The 22,267-nt window shown below is 43.4% G+C and overlaps 1 protein-coding gene across 3 annotated transcripts in view; it reads right to left on the bottom strand.

Annotated features, from left to right (window-relative positions):
* Positions 1 to 22,267, bottom strand: part of NPHP3 (nephrocystin 3) — a 132,542-nt gene that overhangs the window by 64,114 nt on the left and 46,161 nt on the right. For all 3 annotated transcript variants that reach the window (XM_077269047.1, XM_077269050.1, XM_077269048.1), the window contains exons 9-14: positions 17,146 to 17,220; positions 16,532 to 16,696; positions 15,485 to 15,588; positions 11,241 to 11,355; positions 4,153 to 4,296; positions 3,337 to 3,434 (exon numbers count right to left, since the gene is read on the bottom strand). In XM_077269047.1, the coding sequence (XP_077125162.1) occupies positions 3,337 to 3,434; positions 4,153 to 4,296; positions 11,241 to 11,355; positions 15,485 to 15,588; positions 16,532 to 16,696; positions 17,146 to 17,220 (701 nt within the window). The remainder of the gene's footprint in view (positions 1 to 3,336; positions 3,435 to 4,152; positions 4,297 to 11,240; positions 11,356 to 15,484; positions 15,589 to 16,531; positions 16,697 to 17,145; positions 17,221 to 22,267) is intronic.

The raw sequence follows: 22,267 nt of genomic DNA, 5'->3' as shown, positions 1-22,267 counted from the left end.
ATCTTATGCGATGCGCCAACTCTGGAGCGGCTGCAGGCTTGTATTTTTAGGCTGAGAAGGACCCAATAACCAGGGAACTTCCCAGCCTGATAATATAAGCCCACAGCGGTCTGCCTTACCTTGGCTGGCTATCAAACATAGGGGGGACCGCTCGCCATTTTTAAAAAGATTTACTTAATAGGCTAAATAAGGCTAAACACCCTTTAGTGCCACATGAGAGACACTAAAAGGTGCATGTTTGTTATAAGTATGGGGCTTGTGACTTTATATGTTTACACTATATTTATTTATCTATCTATCATTGCTTTATTAGTTTGTAAACTAGCTTTAAATTACATAGAGAATTACAGTATGTAAAAGATGATGTTAAAAACGCATTGCATACGGATGTCATATGGATGTTAGCTAAGGAGAAAAAAAAATTGCATTGTAGTTGCATGATACAAGTTGAACCATATGGATTCCACACGTCCAACTTTTCAGGAGCAACACCAAAGCTATTTTTTTTTATGCTAATGTGAGCGAGCCCTAAAGCTAATGCCACTGGTTTGGAAGTGTTCAGATAATAATCTAATGTCCACAGAAGCGGCCAGAATATTGGGCAGATTAGATTATTCCTATTGTACGCTTTTCTATGGAGATAAATGAGATATTAGTTGTATGACAGCTGCTTATCACCCACACAGTAATGAAGAGAAAGAATTTATTAAAGGAGCAGCAATATATTCATTTCATGCTAGTATACATGTATGCTATAAAATAAAACTTCCTTTTTGAACAATATACATACAGTATATTTAAGACATTTCACAAGTTACCTAATTTCTGTTCATTGCTTTACTTGTATTTCTATTCTATATTCCAAAAGAATGCAAAATTTACAAGTCAAGAAATCAGCATAGAGCGGTGGTCTCATCTTATTAAATGGTTAAAATTACAAAGTGCTTGGAAAAAACAAGTAACTTTGAAATTTACCGCTCATTAAAAATCCTTTGCGTTCTCAAGAATGGAGGGAATTGTAATTCTATTATGTACTGATCATGGCTTTGGTTATTGGCCACTTCTACAGTCTATCAGAGGTGGCCCACTACCTAGGCAGGGGGGGGTAGAGCCTGTAGGTGCCGCTTTGAAGTAGGACGGATTACTGGATGCGCCTCTACTCCGTCAATACTGCAGAGGAAAAGTGGCCTCTGCTAGCAGCCTGGGAGAAGCCTCATTTCCGGCCAGCAGCACGACCATGCTACAGTTCCGAACTGTCGATCTTCAGAAGCGCCAGGAGGCAGGGGAGCAGTTCAGTCCTGAAGAGGCAAAATATTAAAAACCCTTTTAAAACAGTGTTTGCACATCTGTGGCATATCAGTCTGATATGTCACTGATGCCCGATCAGTAGTAACTTGTGATGAGTGAACGTGCTTGGATAAAAGGTATTATCTGAGCATGCTTGTGTGCTAGTCTTTTGTGTGCTAGAAAAATATGTTCGCGTCCCCGAGGCTGTACGTCTCGGGGCTGTTCAACAGCCACAACACATGCAGGGATTACAGTTGTGGCCAAAAGTATTGACACCCCTGCAATTCTGTCAGATAATACTCAGTTTCTTCCTGAAAATGATTGCAATCACAAATTCTTTGGTATTATTATCTTCATTTAATTTGTCTTAAATGAAAAAACACAAGAGAATGAAGCAAAAAGGAAAAAACATTGATCATTTCACACAAAACTCCAAAAATGGGCCAGACAAAAGTATTGGCACCCTCAGCCTAATACTTGGTTGCACAACCTTTAGCCAAAATAACTGCGACCAACCGCTTCCGGTAAGCATCAATGAGTTTCTTACAATGCTCTGCTGGAATTTTAGACCATTCTTCTTTGGCAAACTGCTCCAGGTCCCTGATATTTGAAGGGTGCCTTCTCCAAACTGCCATTTTTAGATATCTCCACAGGTGTTCTATGGGATTCAGGTCTGGACTCATTGCTGGCCACCTTAGAAGTCTCCAGTGCTTTCTCTCAACCATTTTCTAGTGCTTTTTGAAATGTGTTTTGGGTCATTGTCCTGCTGGAAGACCCATGACCTCTGAGGGAGACCCAGCTTTCTCACACTGGGCCCTACATTATGCTGCAAAACTTGTTGGTAGTCTTCAGACTTCATAATGCCATGCACACGGTCAAGCAGTCCAGTGCCAGAGGCAGCAAAGCAACCCCAAAACATCAGGGAACCTCCGCCATGTTTGACTGTAGGGACCGTGTTCTTTTCTTTGAATGTCTCATTTTTTCTCCTGTAAACTCTATGTTGATGCATTTGCCCAAAAAGCTCTACTTTTGTCTCATCTGACCAGAGAACATTCTTCCAAAACGTTTTAGGCTTTTTCAGGTAAGTTTTGGCAAACTCCAGCCTGGCTTTTTTAAGTCTCGGGGTAAGAAGTGGGGTCTTCCTGGCTCTCCTACCATACAGTCCCTTTTCATTCAGACGCCGATGGATAGTACAGGTTGACACTGTTGTACCCTCGGACTGCAGGGCAGCTTGAACTTGTTTGGATGTTGGTCGAGGTTCTTTATCCAACACCCGAACAATCTTGCGTTGAAATCTCTTGTAAATTTTTCTTTTCCGTCCACATCTAGGGAGGTTAGCCACAGTGCCATGGGCTTTAAACTTCTTGATGACACTGCGCACGGTAGACACAGGAACATTCAGGTCTTTGGAGATGGACTTGTAGCCTTGAGATTGCTCATGCTTCCTCACAATTTGGTTTCTCAAGTCCTCAGACAGTTCTTTGGTCTTCTTTCTTTTCTCCATGCTCAATGTGGTACACACAAGGACTACAAGTGTGATTTAGTTATTGCCAACACTTGTTAGGTGCCACAGGTAAGTTACAGGTGCTGTTAATTACACAAATTAGAGAAGCATCACATGATTTTTCGAACAGTGCCAATACTTTTGTCCACCCCCTTTTTTATGTTTGGTGTGGAATTATATCCAATTTGGCTTTAGGACAATTCTTTTAGTTTTTTTTCATTTAAGACAAATTAAATGAAGATAATATAATACCAATACTTTTGGCCACAACTGTACCTAACAAACAGGTTAGCACAATAGCATGCTCAGATAACACCTTATCTGAGCATATACACTCGTCACTACTAGTGAACCATACAAGAAAAGCACAATCAGTATAACATTTCTCATTCCTAGCAGAGAGGTGGCCGGTGCTGTATGGTTCCATTCAAACTTTATGGGAAATATGTAAATTTTGTTAAAATCTAGGATTTCCTTTTAATACCCAGTATTCTTTACCCACCATGAAAAACTCATACAACAGAAGGATAACGGGACGTATTTACCTCCATGCTTGGGGACAGGTTTCAACATTCACAGATACGATTACGCGAACATTTACTGGTAAAGGATCGATCAGCCATTTCATGTGCTTTTCTGATTGCTGGAAAATATATAAATCAGTTCACTTTCTTAGCTTCCGGTGATGATACATCGGATTGATCCAATCAAGATATTACAAAAATATATTGGAATAAGGCATAAGTAACATTGCAATTGTATACAGTGATTCTGCTTCTTATGGTACAGATACCCATGGTAAGATTTATATCTGATGAAAGTAATACTCACAGATACATCATAAAATAAGATATTTTATAACACCAGTAAACTCACAGTGAATGCACCATACATTGCATAATCTGATTTGGATATCTAGGCTACTGCAATGCCGTACATGAGGCAAGTGACATAGTGAATCTGAAGAACTATACTAAATTTCTAATTGGAGGTATTTGTTAATATTATTACACCTAATACATATTGGGATATGATCTTGGAGAGGGGAATATCCCTTTAACAGTGAAAAGAAGACCGATAAGGAATGGTATGATGGTACAGGTTTATGTTATAAACGTCAAGGAAAGGGTTAAAATCTTTTTCCCCAACCACATGGAACACATTACCAGTTGGCTCTTTGTTAACCCTTTATCGAATGCCTAGTTCAAAGTAGCTCAGTCTCATCACAAGTGAGCTTATCAATGACCCCTCCAATGAATGTACAGCAATCACAAGCCAGTTGCTGGGAAATCAATCATCGCTTACCGTACTCTGTGGGTATAGATACTATTACAGCATTATACGTTGTGGGTTACGCATACCTCAATCTGATCAATGGAGTCGATGATAATGATGATGTTGCCTTGATAGCGACTGGAAAGTTTTTCAAGCCAATGAGGGAATTCTTCCAAGAACTTTCCTGGATCCATAGAAAATGATGATACCGACCAAGAATGTTGCATTAGCTATAAGTAAATCAGGAAAACATCGAAATCCCAGATTATCAATATGCACTGCGTATAATAAGTGAAAAATGAAAAATACATAAAGAACATGGCCTTACACATTTCAATAATGAGCGTTATTTTACTAATTGTGATTGTCACTTATAATTGGCTCAACATGTATATCTCACTATAGATGGTGGTGGCAACTGTAGAGCTTCAGAAATGCTACAAATCACAACCAAGTTCAAAAAATAACAGTGCAATTACTCGATGGTCTGACAACCAAGCCACCCATCTAGATCCCACCTCTGTAATATGTGATCACCTTAGTTTCTTCCAGCACCTTTAGCGAATAGAAGCATGAAGCTATCCTGGAGGTAGCAAACACCTCAATATCGACCCATTAAAAATGCCTTGCCTTAGGATAAGAAGCTTAACTCCCTTTGCCAACTTGGTGCCCACCACAAAAAGAACTTAACACTCAGACACCCTGGCAGAGGCATCTCCACAAGCAAAATTAGTTCTCTTGGCAATAATGAGGGGCAAACCGGCTGTAACATGTGTCTGCAACTGGAGTTTCTGGTTTGGCTTCTTATACTAATCCAAGTGGCAAAGCCCCTTAACCCCTTTACCCCCAAGGGTGGTTTGCTCGTTAATGACCGGGCCAATTTTTACAATTCTGACCACTGTCCCTTTATGAGGCTATAACTCTGGAAAGCTTCAACAGATCCCGGTGATTCTGACACTGTTTTCTCGTGACATATTGTACTTCATGATAGTGGTAAAATTTCTTTGATATTTCCTGCGTTTATTTGTGAAAAAAACGGAAATTTGGCGAAAATGTTGAAAATTTCGCAATTTTCCAACTTTGAATTTTTATACAATTAAATCACAGAGATGTGTCACACAAAATACTTAAGTAACATTTCCCACATGTCTACTTTACATCAGCACAATTATGGAACGAACATTTTTTTTTTGTTAGGGAGTTATAAGGGTTAAAAGTTGACCAGCAATTTCTCATTTTTACAACACTTTTTTTTTTTTTTTTTTTTTTTTTAGGGACCACATCTCATTTGAAGTCATTTTGAGGGGTCTATATGATGGAAAATACTCAAGTGTGACACCATTCTAAAAACTGCACCCCTCAAGGTGCTCAAAACCACATTCAATTAGTTTATTAACCCTTCAGGTGTTTCACAGCAATTTTTGAAATGTTTAAATAAAAATGAACATTTAACTTTTTTTTTTTTTACACAAAAAATTTACTTCAGCTCCAATTTGTTTTATTTTACCAAGGGTAACAGGAGAAAATGGACCCCAAAAGTTGTTGTACAATTTGTCCTGAGTACGCCGATACCCCATATGTAAAATTGACTGGAATTCAGATGGGACGCCATGTTGCATTTGGAGAGACTTGGAGAGCCCCTGATGTGCCTAAACATTGAAACCCCCCACAAGTGACACCATTTTGGAAAGTAGACCCCCTAAGGAACTTATCTAGATGTGTGGTGAGCACTTTGACCCACCAAGTGCTTCACAGAAGTTTATAATGCAGAGCCGTAAAAATAAAAAATCATATTTTTTCACAAAAATGATTTTTTCGCCACCAATTTTTTATTTTCCCAAGGGTAAGAGAAGAAATTGGACCCCAAAAGTTGTTGTCCAATTTGTCCTGAGTACGCCGATACCTCATAAGTGGGGGTAAACCACTGTTTGGGCGCATGGCAGAGCTCGGAAGGGAAGGAGCGCCATTTGACTTTTCAATGCAAAATTGACTAGAATTGAGATGGGACCCCATGTTGCGTTTGGAGAGCCACTGATGTGCCTAAACATTGAAACCCCCCCACAAGTGACACCATTTTGGAAAGTAGACCCCTAAGGAACTCATCTAGATGTGTTTTGAGAGCTTTGAACCCCCAAGTGTTTCACTACAGTTTATAACGCAGAGCCGTGAAAATAAAAATTCTTTTTTTTCCCCCACAAAAATTATTTTTTAGCCCCCAGTTTTGTATTTTTCCAAGGGTAACAGGAGGAATTGGACCCCAAAAGTTGTTGTCCAATGTGACCTGAGTACGCCGATACCCCATATGTTGGCGTAAACCCCTGTTTGTGCGCACAGGAGAGCTCGGAAGGGAAGGAGCACTGTTTTACTTTTTTAACGCAGAATTGGCTGGAATTGAGATCGGACGCAATGTCGCATTTGGCGAGCCCCTGATGTGCCTTAACAGTGGAAACCCCCCAATTATAACTGAAACCCTAATCCAAACACACCCCTAACCCTAATCTCAACTGTAACCCTAACCACACCCCTAACCCTGACACACCCCTAACCCTAATCCCAACCCTATTCCCAACCGTAAATGTAATCCAAACCCTAACCCTAACTTTAGCCCCAACCCTAATTTTAGCCTAACCCTAGCCCTAACCCCAACCCTAATCCTAGCCCTAACCCCAACCCTAACCCTAGCCCTAACGGGAAAATGGAAATAAATACATTTTTTTACATTTTTTAATTTTTCGTAACTAAGGGGGTGATGAAGGGGGGTTTGATTTACTATTTATAGCGCGTTTTCTAGCGGGTTTTTGATTGGCAGCCGTCACACACTAAAAGACGCTTTTTATTGCAAAAAATGTTTTTTGCGTTACCACATTTTGAGTGCTATAATTTTTCCATATTTTGGTCCACAGAGTCATGTGAAGTCTTGTTTTTTGCGGGACGAGTTGACGTTTTTATTGGTAACATTTTCGGGCACGTGACATTTTTTTGATCACTTTTTATTCCGATTTTTGTGAGGCAGAATGACCAAAAACCAGCTATTCATGAATTTCTTTTGGGGGGGCGTTTATACCGTTCCGCGTTTGGTAAAATGGATAAAGCAGTTTTATTCTTCAGGTCAGTACGTTTACAGCAATACCTCATTTATATAATTTTTTTATGTTTTGGCTCTTTTATACGATAAAAACTATTTTATAGAAAAAATTATTTTTGCATCACTTTATTCTGAGGACTATAACTTTTTATTTTTTCACTGATGATGCTGTATGGCGGCTCGTTTTTTGCAGGACAAGATGACGTTTTCAGCGGTACCATGGTTATTTATTTCCGTCTTTTTGATCGCCTATTATTCCACTTTTTGTTCGGCGGTATGATAATAATGCGTTGTTTTTTGCCTCTTTTTTTTTTTACGGTGTTCACTGAAGGGGTTAACTAGTGGGACAGTTTTATAGGTCGGGTCGTTACGCGGCGATACTAAATGTGTACTTTTATTGTTTTTTTTTTTATTTAGCTAAAGGAATTATTTATTGGAACAATATATATTATATATATATATATATATATATATATATATATATATATATATATATATATATATATATTATTATTTATTTAGGAATTTTTTTTTTTTTTTTTTACATTTTTACTCTCTATAATGCTGTAGATAAGCCCCTGATCCCACCTGCAAGTGAAGAAAAATAAGTTTTATTATACTCACCCGCAGGGGCGGATTATAATAGGGTCGACCCAGTGGTGTGGGGGGGCTGTCGGCTACCGCTCAGATTGCCCGCCGCCAGTCAGGGCATTACTGCCTTGACTGGCGTATAGGCCCGGTGGGCAGAGAGGGGGTCCGCATCGGGCCCCGTCTCATCTGCTCACCGGGCCCCTACCGGTGCTGCGGCAGTTTCACCTATTGACGTGCGGGCGCACGCGTCAATGGTTAACAACAGCCGCCAGCCAATTGGAGGCTGGCAGCTGAAGTCGGCCGCAGGCGCAGCGCACACGTCGCCGGCGTCTGACGTCATTGTCAGTCGCTGGCGAGTGCGCGCTGCTGGAGGGAGCTCGCCGCTGGAGCGCACAGGTCAGGTGAGGAGAACTCTGTTTTTTTTTGTTTTTTTTTGCTAACGGCAATCCGGGGGGCCCGGGCGGGCCAGAATGCTGGACTTACTGGGGCAAATTGCTGGACACACTGGGGGCAATGCTGGAGACACTGGGGCAGATTGCTGGACACACTGGGGCAGATTGCTGGTGGACACACTCTCTGGGGGCAATGCTGGAGACACTGGGGCAGATTGCTGGTGGACACGTTGTCTGGGGGCAATGCTGGACACACTGGGGCAGATTGCTGGACACTGTAGCAATATGCCGGACATACTGGGCAGATTGCTGGTCACACTGTCTGGGGGGCAATGCTGGACACACTGGGGCAGATTGCTGGTGGACACACTGTCTGGGGGGCAATGCTGAAGACAATGGGGCAGATTGCTGGTGGACACTGTCTGGGGGCAATGCTGGACACACTGGGGCAGATTGCTGGACACACTGGGGCAGATTGCTGGACACACTGGGGCAGATTGCTGGACACACTGTCTGGGGGCAATGCTGGACACACTGTCTGGGGGCAATGCTGGACACACTGGGGCAGATTGCTGGACACACTGGGGGCAATATGCTGGACACTGGGGCAGATTGCTGGACACACTGGGGCAAATATGCTGGACACTGGGGCAGATTGCTGGACACACTGGGGGTAATATGCTGACACTGGGGTAGATTGCTGGACACACTGGGGCAATATGCTGGACATACTGGGGCAATATGCTGGACACATTGGGGGTAATATGCTGGACACTCGGGCAGATTGCTGGGCACACTGGGGGTAATATGCTGGACACACTGGGGGCAATATGCTGGACACACTGGGGCAGATTGCTGGACACACTGGGGGTAATATGCTGGACACACTGGGGCAGATTGCTGGACACACTGCCTGGGGGCAATGCTGGACACACTGGGGCAATATGCTGGACATACTGGGGCAGATTGCTGGACACACTGGGGGTAATATGCTGGACACACTGGGGCAGATTGCTGGACATACTGGGGCAGATTGCTGGACAAACTAGGGGTAATATGCTGGACACACTGGGGGCAGGACTGGAGGCATGGGCAGAATGTAGATACGGGGCATGATTGGAGACACGGGGCAGAATGAAAGACATGGGGCAGGATTGGATCATGGGGCAGGATGGATACGATGGAGACTGATGGGGCAGAATGGGGAGATCATATGGGGTAGGATGGGGAGATCATATAGGGCAGGATGGATACTCATGAGGGCAGGATGCGAGAACATATGGCTGGAGCCAGGAATGAGATACACGAGGCCAGGATGGGGATATTATTATTACCATAAGGGCTAATTAAGGGATATTATTACTTCAGTGATGTATTTATTTTTTTTTTTTTAGTATGCTGTTTTAAATGGGGGGGGGGGGCGATCCTGTTACTGTGCAGAGTGACACTATGTCGCCTTTTTTTCTTCATGTGGTGTAATGTAGAAGTTGTGAAAAATTAAGTAATGTGTTCTGCAAGCGGAGCTAAATTATAACTTATTACCTGCAGAAACGAGTCCTGGCTGGAAGAAATGATGGCGGTCTGTGCTGGATGAAAGATGAAGGACTTCACCTAGAGACGTCACTGGTGAGTCAGTGTTACCTATACACTGACACTATACACTGTATGCTATATACAGAGGTCCTGTGTATAATGTCACCAGTGATCACTGTATAACCTCTACACAGACACCGCATACTAAGTACAGATCTCCTGTGAATACTGGCACTTATGGTGATAGTATTGTGTTGTTTTTTTTTATTACTGATCAGTATTGTAGTATTCAGTCACTATGTGGTGGTAATATGTGGTCTGGAAATGATGTTGTGGTATTTGTCCCTTGTATGTGCTATTTGGTCACCAAGTGGTGGTAATATGTGGTCTTGACATGGTGTAGCGGTATTTGTTCCTTGTATGTGATATTCGATCACTGTGATTTTAATATGTGGTCTGGTCATGGCGCGGTGGTATTTGTTCCTTGTATGTGATATTGGTCATTTTAAAAATTGAAAGATAAATCATAATATACCTAAATTGTATTGCATATTTTATCAAATATTTAATAGGTTACAGTAGAGTAGGGCCCGGCCAAAAGTGTCTAACAGCCCGGGGCCCTGGCTACCCTTAATCCACCCCTGCTCACACGGGGGTGGTCCGGTCTGATGGGTGTCGCATGTCCAGGTCTGGCACCTCCCATCTTCTTGTGATGCCGCCCTCCTGCTTCTTCATCGCTCCCTGGCATCGGCGCTCCCGCACAGGTGTACTTCTCTACCCTGTTGAGGGCAGAGCAAAGTACTGCAGTGCGCAAGCGCAGGGCCTCTCTGACCTTTCCCGATGCCTGTGCACTGGAGTACTTTATTCTGCCCTCAACAGGACAGATAAGTACGTCTGCGCAGGAGCGCGATGCTGGGGAGCGATGAAGAAGCAGGAGGGCGGCATCACAAGAAGATAGGAGGCGCCAGACCCGGACCTGCAACACCCATCGGACCGTACCGCCCCGCAGGTGAGTATAATAAAATGTATTTTTCTTCACTTGCAGGATTATAGAATGCTGTAGATAAGCCCTGAAAGGCAGTGGCTGCTTCTTGTAGCGGCAAAATCTGCTGACAGGTTCCCTTCAAAGAGTTGATATTGACTTAGGAATTCTACATCCAATCGGTGGCGCTAGAGTTGGTCATTTTTGTCTCTGCAGAAGCTACTTGCATATTTAATATACAAGAGCAGGAGTTGAGAACTTCAAGCCTGCGGGTCGTTTATCTCCCTCAATGACATTTTATCCGGCCCATGGGCAGATTCCCGGGAACCGCAGTGCTTGGGCCCGACACCAGTGCCAGCATCCAGATGTACTTCGTGGGCGGAGTTAGTGCACAATTTGTGCAGCCCCGAAGGATGGTATAATATCCAAATAGCCCTTGGCAGGAAGAGAAAAATAAAAGAAGATTCCTCACCCCTGTCCTAGAGGAACATTTCATGTCTTGTAAATCTCTCCACACCAACCTTGCACTCTCCACAAGGAGAAACTTTACCCCTGGGACACACACTAACTGCATTATAAAGTGAATATTACCTTCAGAGTCAGTCTCTTTATTATCAATGCCGGCTCCGAGCTGGTTGACATTGGTTTCCCAACAAAGTGATACAACATAAGAGTGTTTGGTGAATGTTTCTGCTGGAGCTGAATCCTGCAAACATAAACCACTGTCATCAGGACCCAGAACTGCCAACTTACTATTAGGGTCATTCCATGTCAAGTGAACCACTGATTTTTACCTCTATTTTTAATTCTTTTGAGATTTTGTTATTTGGTAACAGTGTGTCAGAGAATGCAAAACGTGAAGAAAAAAAAAATTCTAGAAATTTTTTTTTTTTTAATTGATTTTCAAAGTTTGGAAAAAGTGTGAATTTCTGTGTTGCCTGCCTTTACATTTCTCCTCCTAACTCAGGCTAGAAAAAAGATAGAGAAACAAAATAAACCTCATTCTACTCAGAACTGTACAGGCTTTCACCAGATATGTCACAAGAGTATCTTTGATAATATTTTACCCATAGGAACACAAAATTTTAAAACGCATTTCCGAAAAAAGCGTTTAATTTCAAAACCTGTATATGTGCCTGCTATGCTCCTAGCCACATCCGTACCAAAATACAAGTTGGGATCGTGATGGGATCATATTTTAAAAGATAAAACTATTACAGTCTCAATTAAAAAATCTCTAATTCAGATCTGTTCAGCCTGTGGTGTAACAGTGCGGGGTCCATATTTACCAAATAATCCATGATTGTTAGATATTCCTGTATTATTTTATTATGTTAGAGCTTAGAAGCAGGAGAGGACCGAGGAGAAGCCTTGTTAGGGCCCAACCTGAGAATGAGCAGGGGTAGACAGTGACTGCAGAGCAGATGACAGGCCGGCAGCTCCAGCCTCCAGGGGCCATATTCACACCAAATCTTATCACCCAGGCAACTCCTCAAATGGAGGGAGAAAAATCTTCTTAACATCCAGTTCATGTATTGTACAAACCAGGACTACGAAGAGGAGGAGACTTTGTTATAACATCGGTTACAGGAAGCAGAACCCATCACAGGGACTCTGCAATACCACACTGTCATTCCATGTAGTGAAACAAATAAAAACAAAGATTTCTTCATTCAGCAAAGACAGTGACGCCCATGAAGTGGTAGAAGGTGGCACAAGATCGGCAATGGATGGCATAACCGGTTATGTGACCTGTGAATATGATTGGCGCGGGTGGGGGCTACTGTACTCTCCAAAGATTGTGAAAATGAAGACGTAGAAGTGACTATTTATAATACAAATTTGATAGGTCCCAAGTTGAATCCCTGTACAAATATAATCAAGAACACAAGTAACACACATGCATGTTTTCACAATTTTAAAACATACGATTTTTTCACAATTGCGCATCAAAATTTTGAATTTGATTTCTTCAAAACAAAATATAAAGAAACATAGTCTTGTGACATATCAAATGAAAGCCGTTACCGTTCTGAGAAAAATGATGCCTCTCCCACCTCTTTATCTTAATTCTAGCCCGAGATATGATAAAAAAAATGTAAAGCCATACCAGGCCAAAATTTGCGCTTTTTCAAAACTTTAGAAATCTGTAAAAAATTAACTGATGAAGAAAAAAATTCAAAACTTTTAATTTGTAATTAACTAAAGTTGTACTTCATAAAAACAAAAAATAAAAAAAATCTAAAGACGTCAGGTAAAAAAAAAATATTCATATTTGGATCACTTGATATGGAATGACCATATATTCTAAGAAAGTGCATTTAGCAGAATCGATGATTGGCAACTGAGCGTTGTAGTAAAGCTTGTGCCCGATCATTCTCCTATGTAAATATGCTGGCGATCTTCTAACAATCGGGCAAAGCAATGCATAAACTGATGGCATAAAAATGATTATCCTGTATGTGGACAGAACAATCGTAAGACCGATCGTTCTGTTCCCCTCAGCATTCATTGCCCTGCCGGTAAACTTGTGCAATCACCTATTATATAACACATCGATCCTCATTAACAGGCTGAAATTGGGCCATCTAAATGGACGTATACTCAAATTTCCGTTTGGTAAACTATTTACTAAAACTTCCCACCATCTTATTAAAACTTGTCATTTGTTTTTATGTAATAAGAAGCCTTAGATCCTTCACACAAAAGTAAAAACAAACAAGTTACAAAATAAGGCAATAAGCCAGTGTCATTATAATTATTTCTACAATGTGAGTATACCTTCCAAAGGCTACCAATAGATGATGCTACCATTGCTATTTGTCACTGGATTCAAAATAGACATTTACAGTGATATATCATCATCTAGCTATTGAACCCGTTCTACGCCCGGGTGGCGAGCATTTTTATTGGGACATTTCCAGTGCCAATTTTAACTTAAACACGGTCTGTGAATTCTCATATACAGTGTCTTCAATAAAATGGCACAGAGTGAGACAGTACGCATACAGCACTATATGGAGCTATTTTATTGAACACACTGTTTACGCAAATTAGCACACCACACTCTTACCTGGTGCTTGAGTTGTCCGATTTGAAGGGTGACTGGCGGGCAAGAAGTAGATTGTAAGCTCTCACGAGCAGGGTCGTCTAATTGTGCTTTAATTATTGTATTGTTAAAGTTGTTACTTATGACTGTTGTGTTTGAAACTGTTAAGGTGTAAAGCGCTGCGGAATATGTTGGAGCTATATAAATAAAGATTATTATTGTTATTTATTATTTAAGTGCGGCATCCATAGTCCTGGTGTCTCACCAACAGCACAGCACACACCAGTCTCATCACCGCCAGCTGGGAGGTGCGGCATCCACAGTCCTGGTGTCTCACCAGCAGCGCAGCACACGCCGGTCTCATCACCGCCAGCTGGGAGGTGCGGCATCCACGGTCCTGGTGTCTCACCAACAGCGCAGCACACGCCGGTCTCATCACCGCCAGCTGGGAGGTGCGGCATCCACAGTCCTGGTGTCTCACCAGCAGCACACGCCAGTCCCCTCATCACTGCCGGCCAGTGTGGTATCCATAGTTCCGGTATCTCATCAACAGTGCAGCACACACCGGTCTCCTCATCATTGCCAGCTGGGAGGTGCGGCATCCACAGTCCCGGTGTCTCACCAGAAGCGCAGCACACGCAGTTCTCATCACCGCCCGCTGGGAGGTGCGGCATCCACAGTCCCGGTGTCTCACCAGAAGCGCAGCACGCGCAGTTCTCATCACCGCCAGCTGGGAGGTGCGGCATCCACAGTCCTGGTGTCTCACCAACAGTGCAGCACACACCGGTCTCATCACCGCCAGCTGGGAGGTGCGGCATCCACAGTCCCGGTGTCTCACCAGCAGCGCAGAACACATCGGTCTCATCACTGCCAGCTGGGAGGTGCGGCATCCACAGTCCTGGTGTCTCACCAACAGTGCAGCACACACCGGTTTCATCACTGCCAGCTGGGAGGTGCGGCATCCACAGTCCTGGTGTCTCACCAGCAGCACACGCCAGTCCCCTCATCACTGCTGGCCAGTGTGGTATCCACAGTTCCGGTGTCTCACCAGCAGCGCAGCAGACGCCTGTCTCCTCATCACCGCCAGTGAAGCCGCTGAGACAGCCAACATCATGAAGACGGCCCTGAACACATCAGGCAATGTCGCCCTCTCCTCTCCAATAAAATGGCGACGTAGTGTGGTATGCGCTGACTCCTGCACCACATTGTGCAGGCGCCGGAGGCTTCGGACAGAAGGACACATCTCCTGTTATATTATAGACGTAGGACTGGATATCGGAACAATGTAACACCGCCAGAATTCACTTGGTAATATCCCATTGCATCAGTTACTTCACTGATGCAAATAAAGGATACGCATTTAAAGGGGTTGTCCTGGCTGAAATTAAAAGGCTGAATCACTCTGTGTGTCATGCACAGACTGTCACGATTCCCCTGTATTCTCCGTGCAATGTATGAAACTTGCATAGTTGCTTGTTTGTACAAGCACTCACAATTTTACCCATTTAATATGATGAAAATAATAATTTAATAAGATTCACAGAAGTCACCCAGGTCTAGATCAATATTCTATATATTCTAACTACTTCCATGCACAAGCAGGGATTGACAGGTATACACATGATGGAACATCCAATAAGCTGAATAGTTCGGGACTCAAAATCACTGAATGTACAGATAGTATTTTGGATTAAGATACATTTCTTGTTCAAAAAAAAAAATTGTCAAAATTTATTTGGGAACATCTTAAGTTTGTTGATTGTGAAAGCTCTGAAAAGAGACCTACCACTTTGAGAGGAGTAGAGATTTCCCTGAGCCTGGTCCCCCTGAAATAAGCAGCGGTGGAATTGGTGCGGGGGCAGCTACTAAATCATTCAAGCGATCATAGTACTAAAAAAACAAAATGGACAAAGTACAATTTAAATGCATTTAAGGGATTTATCTCAAAATGTTTCAATAGTGATTTAAAGGGCTTGTCCCCTTTAAGACAACTATGGGCATAAGCTACAATTGTTATAAAAAAAACACATTATTACCCCTCCCTGTGTCCAGTGCCGAGTCTCCGCTACTGTGCTGGTCTCTGTCTGCAGCAGTGATGTCACGACAAGAACACTGCAGCCAATCACTGAGCTCAGTAGCAATGTATGAAGATGTACACCACAACCTCATACATCATCTAGTGGTCACTGCCAGTTATGGCAGCTTTTCTCCTAGTCACTTGAATGGTTGATAAACTGCAGTCACCAAAAGTGAATGTCTCCTTCATTAAACTAGAATTAAAAAAAACAAAAAAAACAAGTCCAGTTACGGGCAAAAGGGAGCAGTAGGAGGCGCCTAAGACAGGCGATAGTCACTTCATGTCACACCGACACTGCTGTCTCTAGCCTAGAAAAAACGCCGGTGAGATGGGAAATGACCGTCACGTCCTGCACCCCTTTTTATGTAACTGGACTTGTTTTTCTAGAAGAAATCGTGTCGCTATCCTTTTTTCTACAGTGAAACATAAATGATGAGTCTATTGGACTGATCACCACCTATATTGGCCATGTGCTGTTATACCAGATACACACTGGAGCTTTCTGCTGCAGGATAGTGCCCATCTTTACTTCCAAATGACAAACTGCAGTACTAAGCAGCGGCCACCAAACAAGGTATGGCGCCATTGTGCTGGACTCTGTACGAGGCTTACATCCAGCAGCTGTGAGTGGGCTGGGTGTCAGACCACCACCCATGTCATATTGATGACTAACCCTACCGGTAGAACATGAACAGTTTAGTCCAGGACAACAACTCCTTTGATAATTGAAATGCATTTAAAACCCATTGAACTTACTTTATCAAAGCCCAGCTCAGACGTAGACTGAGAGGCATGCTGAAAAGCCTCCATTTGCTCTTGCTCATCATGAACATCCCATAAAACATCCCCAAAGTCATCGTCCTCTTGAACTGCTGGATCATCTTTGGCATCGGGATCAGAGATCTCAGCACCCAATAAATCCTATCAGCAAAAGAACGAGTAAATACTTGGATATTGGCCAAGATATCCCAAGAACATGGTGAGAGACTGGACCTTATAACCTCAGCTAATCCGAAACAAAGAGTCCACTGGAGACGACATTATTATTATTATAGATCAAGGACGCTAATCAGACAGAAGTACACCGCCCGTACGCCTTCAGAGGAGCAGCGAGTGGTGATATGAGCTCACAGGCGATGAAGCTCAGCAGACAGCAGCAGCTGCTTGCTCTAGAAATTAGTGGAGGTCTTAGCACCCCCACTTATCCCAGTGCCTGTGCAATCCACAATCATGTTTCTAGTATGGTGACTGATATTAATCACACAGCAGTGGGTACTTTATTTCAATAAATGAGCTCCCACATATACCCAGTTATGTCTGCCCAGTATCGGCATGTCTGCACCCTATGGCAAACATGAGACCTAACTTACCTGTTTCACCACCTGCTCTACGTGACAGTAGGTTTTATATGCTCCTTCATCAGGTTCTCCATTGTGATTGATGATCTGAAAAGTATAGAACAGCATTTATATAGTAAAAGAAGGCTTTGTGTAATGAATGAAACAATAGAGCTGTATTTTTCGGACTATAAAGACGCACCTTTATCATAAGACGCACCTCGGATTGAGACAGCAGAAAACATTTGTCCTATTAATTAAAACTTCCCTGGTGGGGTGAATAGGAGGAGTCATTATCACTAATTAAACTGCACTAGGGCAGAATATTGAAGTAGTGGATCTATTGTTAGTGTCTAATACACACAGCTGTGCTACATATGCACATTATCATGGCTCGACTCAGGGGCTCGATCCAGCGACCTCTGGCTGTGTGGTCCGTTTCCCTCTCTGTTGGACCACAGCCTGTGTTGCATCTGTCCAACTGCTGGTAATGCTCTGGTATTTGCTGTGCTGCTTCTATGCAGGTGCTTTCACTCCCTCTTCAGGTTTGTCCTAGCACATCTTGGGAGAGACGATTTATACTCTCCTGGAGCATGCAAGCTAAGGTACAATCACACTAAACGATATCACTAGCGATCCGTGACGTTGCAGCGTCCTGGCTAGCGATATCATTGTGTTTGACACACAGCAGCGATCAGGATCCTGCTGTGATGTCGCTGGTCGTTGATTAAAGTTCAGAACTTTATTTGGTCGTCAGATCGCCGTGTATCGTTGTGTTTGACAGCAAAAGCAACGATACCAGCGATGTTTTACAATGGTAACCAGGGTAAATATCGGGTTACTAAGCGCAGGGCCGCGCTTAGTAACCCGATGTTTACCCTGGTTACCAGTGTAAAATGTAAAAAAACAAACAGTACATACTCACCCTCTGATGTCCGTCACGTCCCTCGCCTTCCGCTTCCTGCACTGACTGAGCGCTGGCCATAAAGTGAAAGCACAGCACAGCGGTGACCTCACCGCTCTGCTGTTAGGGCCGGCACTCAGTCAGTGCAGGAAGCGGACGCCGGGGGACGCGAAGGTGAGTATGTAGTGTTTGTTTTTTTACATTTTACACTGGTAACCAGGGTAAACATCGGGTTACTAAGCGCGGCCCTGCGCTTAGCAACCCGATGTTTACCCTGGTTACCCAGGGACCTCGGCATCGTTGGTCGCTGGAGAGCGGTCTCTCCAGCGACCAAACAGCGACGCTGCAGCGATCGGCATCGTTGTCTGTATCGCTGCAGCGTCGCTTAGTGTGACGGTACCTTTAGATGGATGTTTGGAGTCCCAGCTCCCCAGTGAAGGATTTTCTTGCTGAGGTTCTCTATTGTTTCTCCTGCGGTTTGTTTGCATATTCCCCTTCTCAGTTTTCTTCCCATTTCGTTACCTTTTGGGTCTGGGGGTTTCCACATATACAGAAGGTCTTTTTGGGTTCCTTTCTTTTTCTTATATCTTTCATGTATGACTGTGTGAACACATCATTAGCCCTGTGTCTCACCCTCTGTCCGTGTGCACTCCATTCTGTTGTTGTTTTGGGTTACACTCTGTGTATAGTTGACAATGCAGTGAAGAATTCTCGGTCACACGACGTTGGGTGGGGGCGCCCTTGCATAATTTTAGGGTGCCAACTAGTGATGAGCAAGCACTAAAATGCTCGGGTGCTTGTTGCTCGGGTCGAGCAAATTGGAATACTCAGGTACTCGGAACGAGCAACAAGCCCAATGTAAGTCTATGGGAAACCAGAGTATTTTTACTGCGATCCCCCCGGGGGTCCTTTTAAACGTCTAAACATGTCTGTAAATGATGGAAACACTGCTCAAATGACACAGGAACATCATGGGGGTCGCCCCTGGAAGCATTCCTGACTCCTAGGTCACAGCTGTATGCAATGTTGTCAGAGTTTCACGCCATTTTTACAGGTGCACCAAAAAACATACAAGAACAAAATCAAAATGGATTTTGCTGGGAAATATGTTAAGGTACATCCTTTCCAGGGTAATGACTTGTATATAAGGCAAAATAATTAACCCCAGATCAAATGTTCCTCCACCACTTGGGCTATGTTCACACGTAGCATTTTTGATGCGTTTTTCAACTTTTACATTGCTTTCAACCAATACAAATGCATTCACTGGGAAATGTCATTGTAACATTTAACAACACTAGCTGGCCATGTGGTGTGTGACAGATAAGGAGACACATCTTGTTTCATTTATGAAGGAGGGACTCAAAGTCACAAAGCCTATTTTTAGAGGGGCATCAGGCGGCATTAATCTTCTTAAAGGGTCATTATTAAACAGTGGGTCTCCTGTGATGTTATTGCCTATGAACTGAGAGGCTGGGCTGTCAACAACTACAACACACCCCAATACCCCTTTCACGAGAGGTACAGGAGGGCTTCCTGAAAAAATGTTGCATTGAATGCAAGGCCTGCCCTGCTACCAAGTCATATGCACCCCAATAAGCCTTTGAACCCTGGTACTGGATGGCCACAGGAAAACCCAATTCACATTCTTCAGTTGGTCCTGCCATACTGTTTCCTTATGCATTGACTGCAAGTTCCACCTTGACCCAAATTTGCACGCACCTCAATCCCCTTTGGAAGAAACATTGAGGAGGGCCTCATAAAAAAAAAAAAAAAAAACTGTCCCATTACAAAGGAGTGTGTCTCCTAGACTTGTAATGCCCATACACTAAGTATATGGGCTGACAAACATTTCCCCATGGGGTATACATTTGTAAAAAAATATTTAATGGGGATCACATACACCCTTGCCAAAAATTGACTGTCTGTAGCAGCACGGAACACGTGAATCCTGGTGATCTAGTGGTGGAAAATGATGAGAGGTGGAGGAAGGCCTCATTAAAAACTAGGCCCAATTTAAAGGAGCGGGTCTCCTAGACTCGTAATGTCCATACGCGAAGTGCATGGGCTAACAAAAATTTCCCCATGGGGGTTAAATTTAAAAAAAAATTATTTATGGGGATCATAGACGCCCTTGGCCAAAAATTGAATGGCTGTAGCAGCACAGAACACGTTCACCATGGTGTTCTAGTGGCGGAGAATGATGATATGTGGAAGAAGTCATTATTAACCCTTTCATGACCATGGGATTTTCCGTTTTTCCGTGTTCGTTTTTCGCTCCCCTCCTTCCCAGAGCCATAACTTTTTTATTTTTCCGTTAATATGGCCATGTGAGGGCTTATTTTTTGCAGGATGAGTTGTACTTTTGAACGACATCATTGGTTTTACCATGTTGTGTACTAGAAAATGGGAAAAAAATTCCAAGTGCGGTGAAATTGCAAAAAAAGTGCAATCCCACGCGTGTTTTTTGTTTGGCTTTTTTGCTAGGTTCACTAAATGCTACAACTGATGAACTGGTGAAAAAAAAATAAATTCCAAACTTTGCTAAAAAAAAAAAATAAAAAAAAATGGTGCCATATTCCGATACCCGTAGCGTTTCCACTTTTCGTGATCTGGGGTCGGGTGAGGGCTTATTTTTTGCGTGCTGAGCTGACGTTTTTAGTGATACCATTTTGGTGCAGATACGTTCTTTTGATCGCCCGTTATTGCATTTTAATGCAATGTCGCGGAAACCAAAAAAACATAGTTTTGGCATTTGGAATTTTTTTCTCACTACGCCGTTTAGCGATCAGGTTACTCGCGACGATACCAAATATGTGTATATTTGATTTTATTTTTATTGTTTTATTTTGAATGGGGCGAAAGTGGGGTGATTTAAACTTTTATATATTTTTTTTTTATTTATTTCATATTTGTTTGCATAGATCGCTCCTATGTAGCTGAATTACAGGCTTGAGAAAGGCTCAGTCTGAGCCGAAACGTCGCCCAGACAAGTGGGTTGATTAAAATCCTGCACGTCTAACACTGTAATGATGGAGTGCTGCCTCGTTTTTTCTATATATTGAATTACAGGCTTGCTATGAGCGCCGACCACAGGGGGATGCTCACAGCAAGCCGGCATCAGCAACCATAGAGGTCTCAAGGAGATCTCTGCTTACTATGCAGACGCATCGCTGACCCCCGATCATGTGATGGGATCCGGCGATGAGCGCATTTCCGGCCGCGCGACCGGAATCGGTAGTTAAATGCCGCTGTCAGCGTTTGACAGCGGCATTTAACTAGGCGGATGGATCGCGATTCCACTCTATTGCGCGCACATTTCAGCTGTACAAAACAGCTGACATGTCGCGGCTTTGATGTGGGCTCACCGCCGGAGCCCACATCAAAGCAGGGGATCTGACCTCAGACGCACAATCCTGTCCGAGGTCAGAAAAGGGTTAAAATCTAGGCCCAATGCTAAGGAGCGTGTCTCCTAGACTTGTAATGCCCATACACTAAGGGTATGGGCTGACATTTCCCCATGAGGGTAAAAAAATATTTAATTGGGATCACAGACACCCTTTCCCAAAAATTGACTGTCTGTAGCAGCACGGAACACGTGAACCCTGGTGATCTAGTGGTGGAAAATGATGAGAGGTGGAGGAAAGCTTCATTAAAAACTAGGCCCAATGATAAGGAGCAAGTCTACTACACGAAGTGCATGGGCTGAGAAACATTTCACCATGGTGGGTACCTTTTTTAAACATCATAGACAGGCTTGGCAAAAATTGTACTGCCTGTAGCATCACAGAACACGTTAAAGGGAACCTATCACCCTCAAAATTGACAGTGAGCTAAAGGTACCTTCACACGAAGCGACGCTGCAGCGATAGCGACAACGATGCCGATCGCTGCAGCGTCGCTGTTTGATCGCTGGGGAGCTGTCACACAGACCGCTCTCCAGCGACCAACGATGCCGAGGTCCCCGGGTAACCAGGGTAAACATCGGGTTGCTAAGCGCAGGGCCGCGCTTAGTAACCCGATGTTTACCCTGGTTACCAGCGTAAAAGTAAAAAAAACAAACAGTACATACTCACCTGCGCGTCCCCCAGCGTCTGCTTCCTGACACTGACTGAGCTCCGGCCCTAACAGCACAGCGGTGACGTCACCGCTGTGCTTTCACTTTCACTTTAGGGCCGGCGCTCAGTCAGTGTCAGGAAGCAGACGCTGGGGGACGCGCAGGTGAGTATGTACTGTTTGTTTTTTTTACTT

The sequence above is a fragment of the Ranitomeya variabilis genome, chromosome 6 (assembly GCF_051348905.1).
Source record: "Ranitomeya variabilis isolate aRanVar5 chromosome 6, aRanVar5.hap1, whole genome shotgun sequence".
NCBI classification, from domain to species: Eukaryota; Metazoa; Chordata; class Amphibia; order Anura; family Dendrobatidae; genus Ranitomeya; species Ranitomeya variabilis.
The sequence above is the reverse complement of the archived record's forward strand: the minus strand, read 5'-3'. Positions and strand labels throughout refer to the sequence as shown.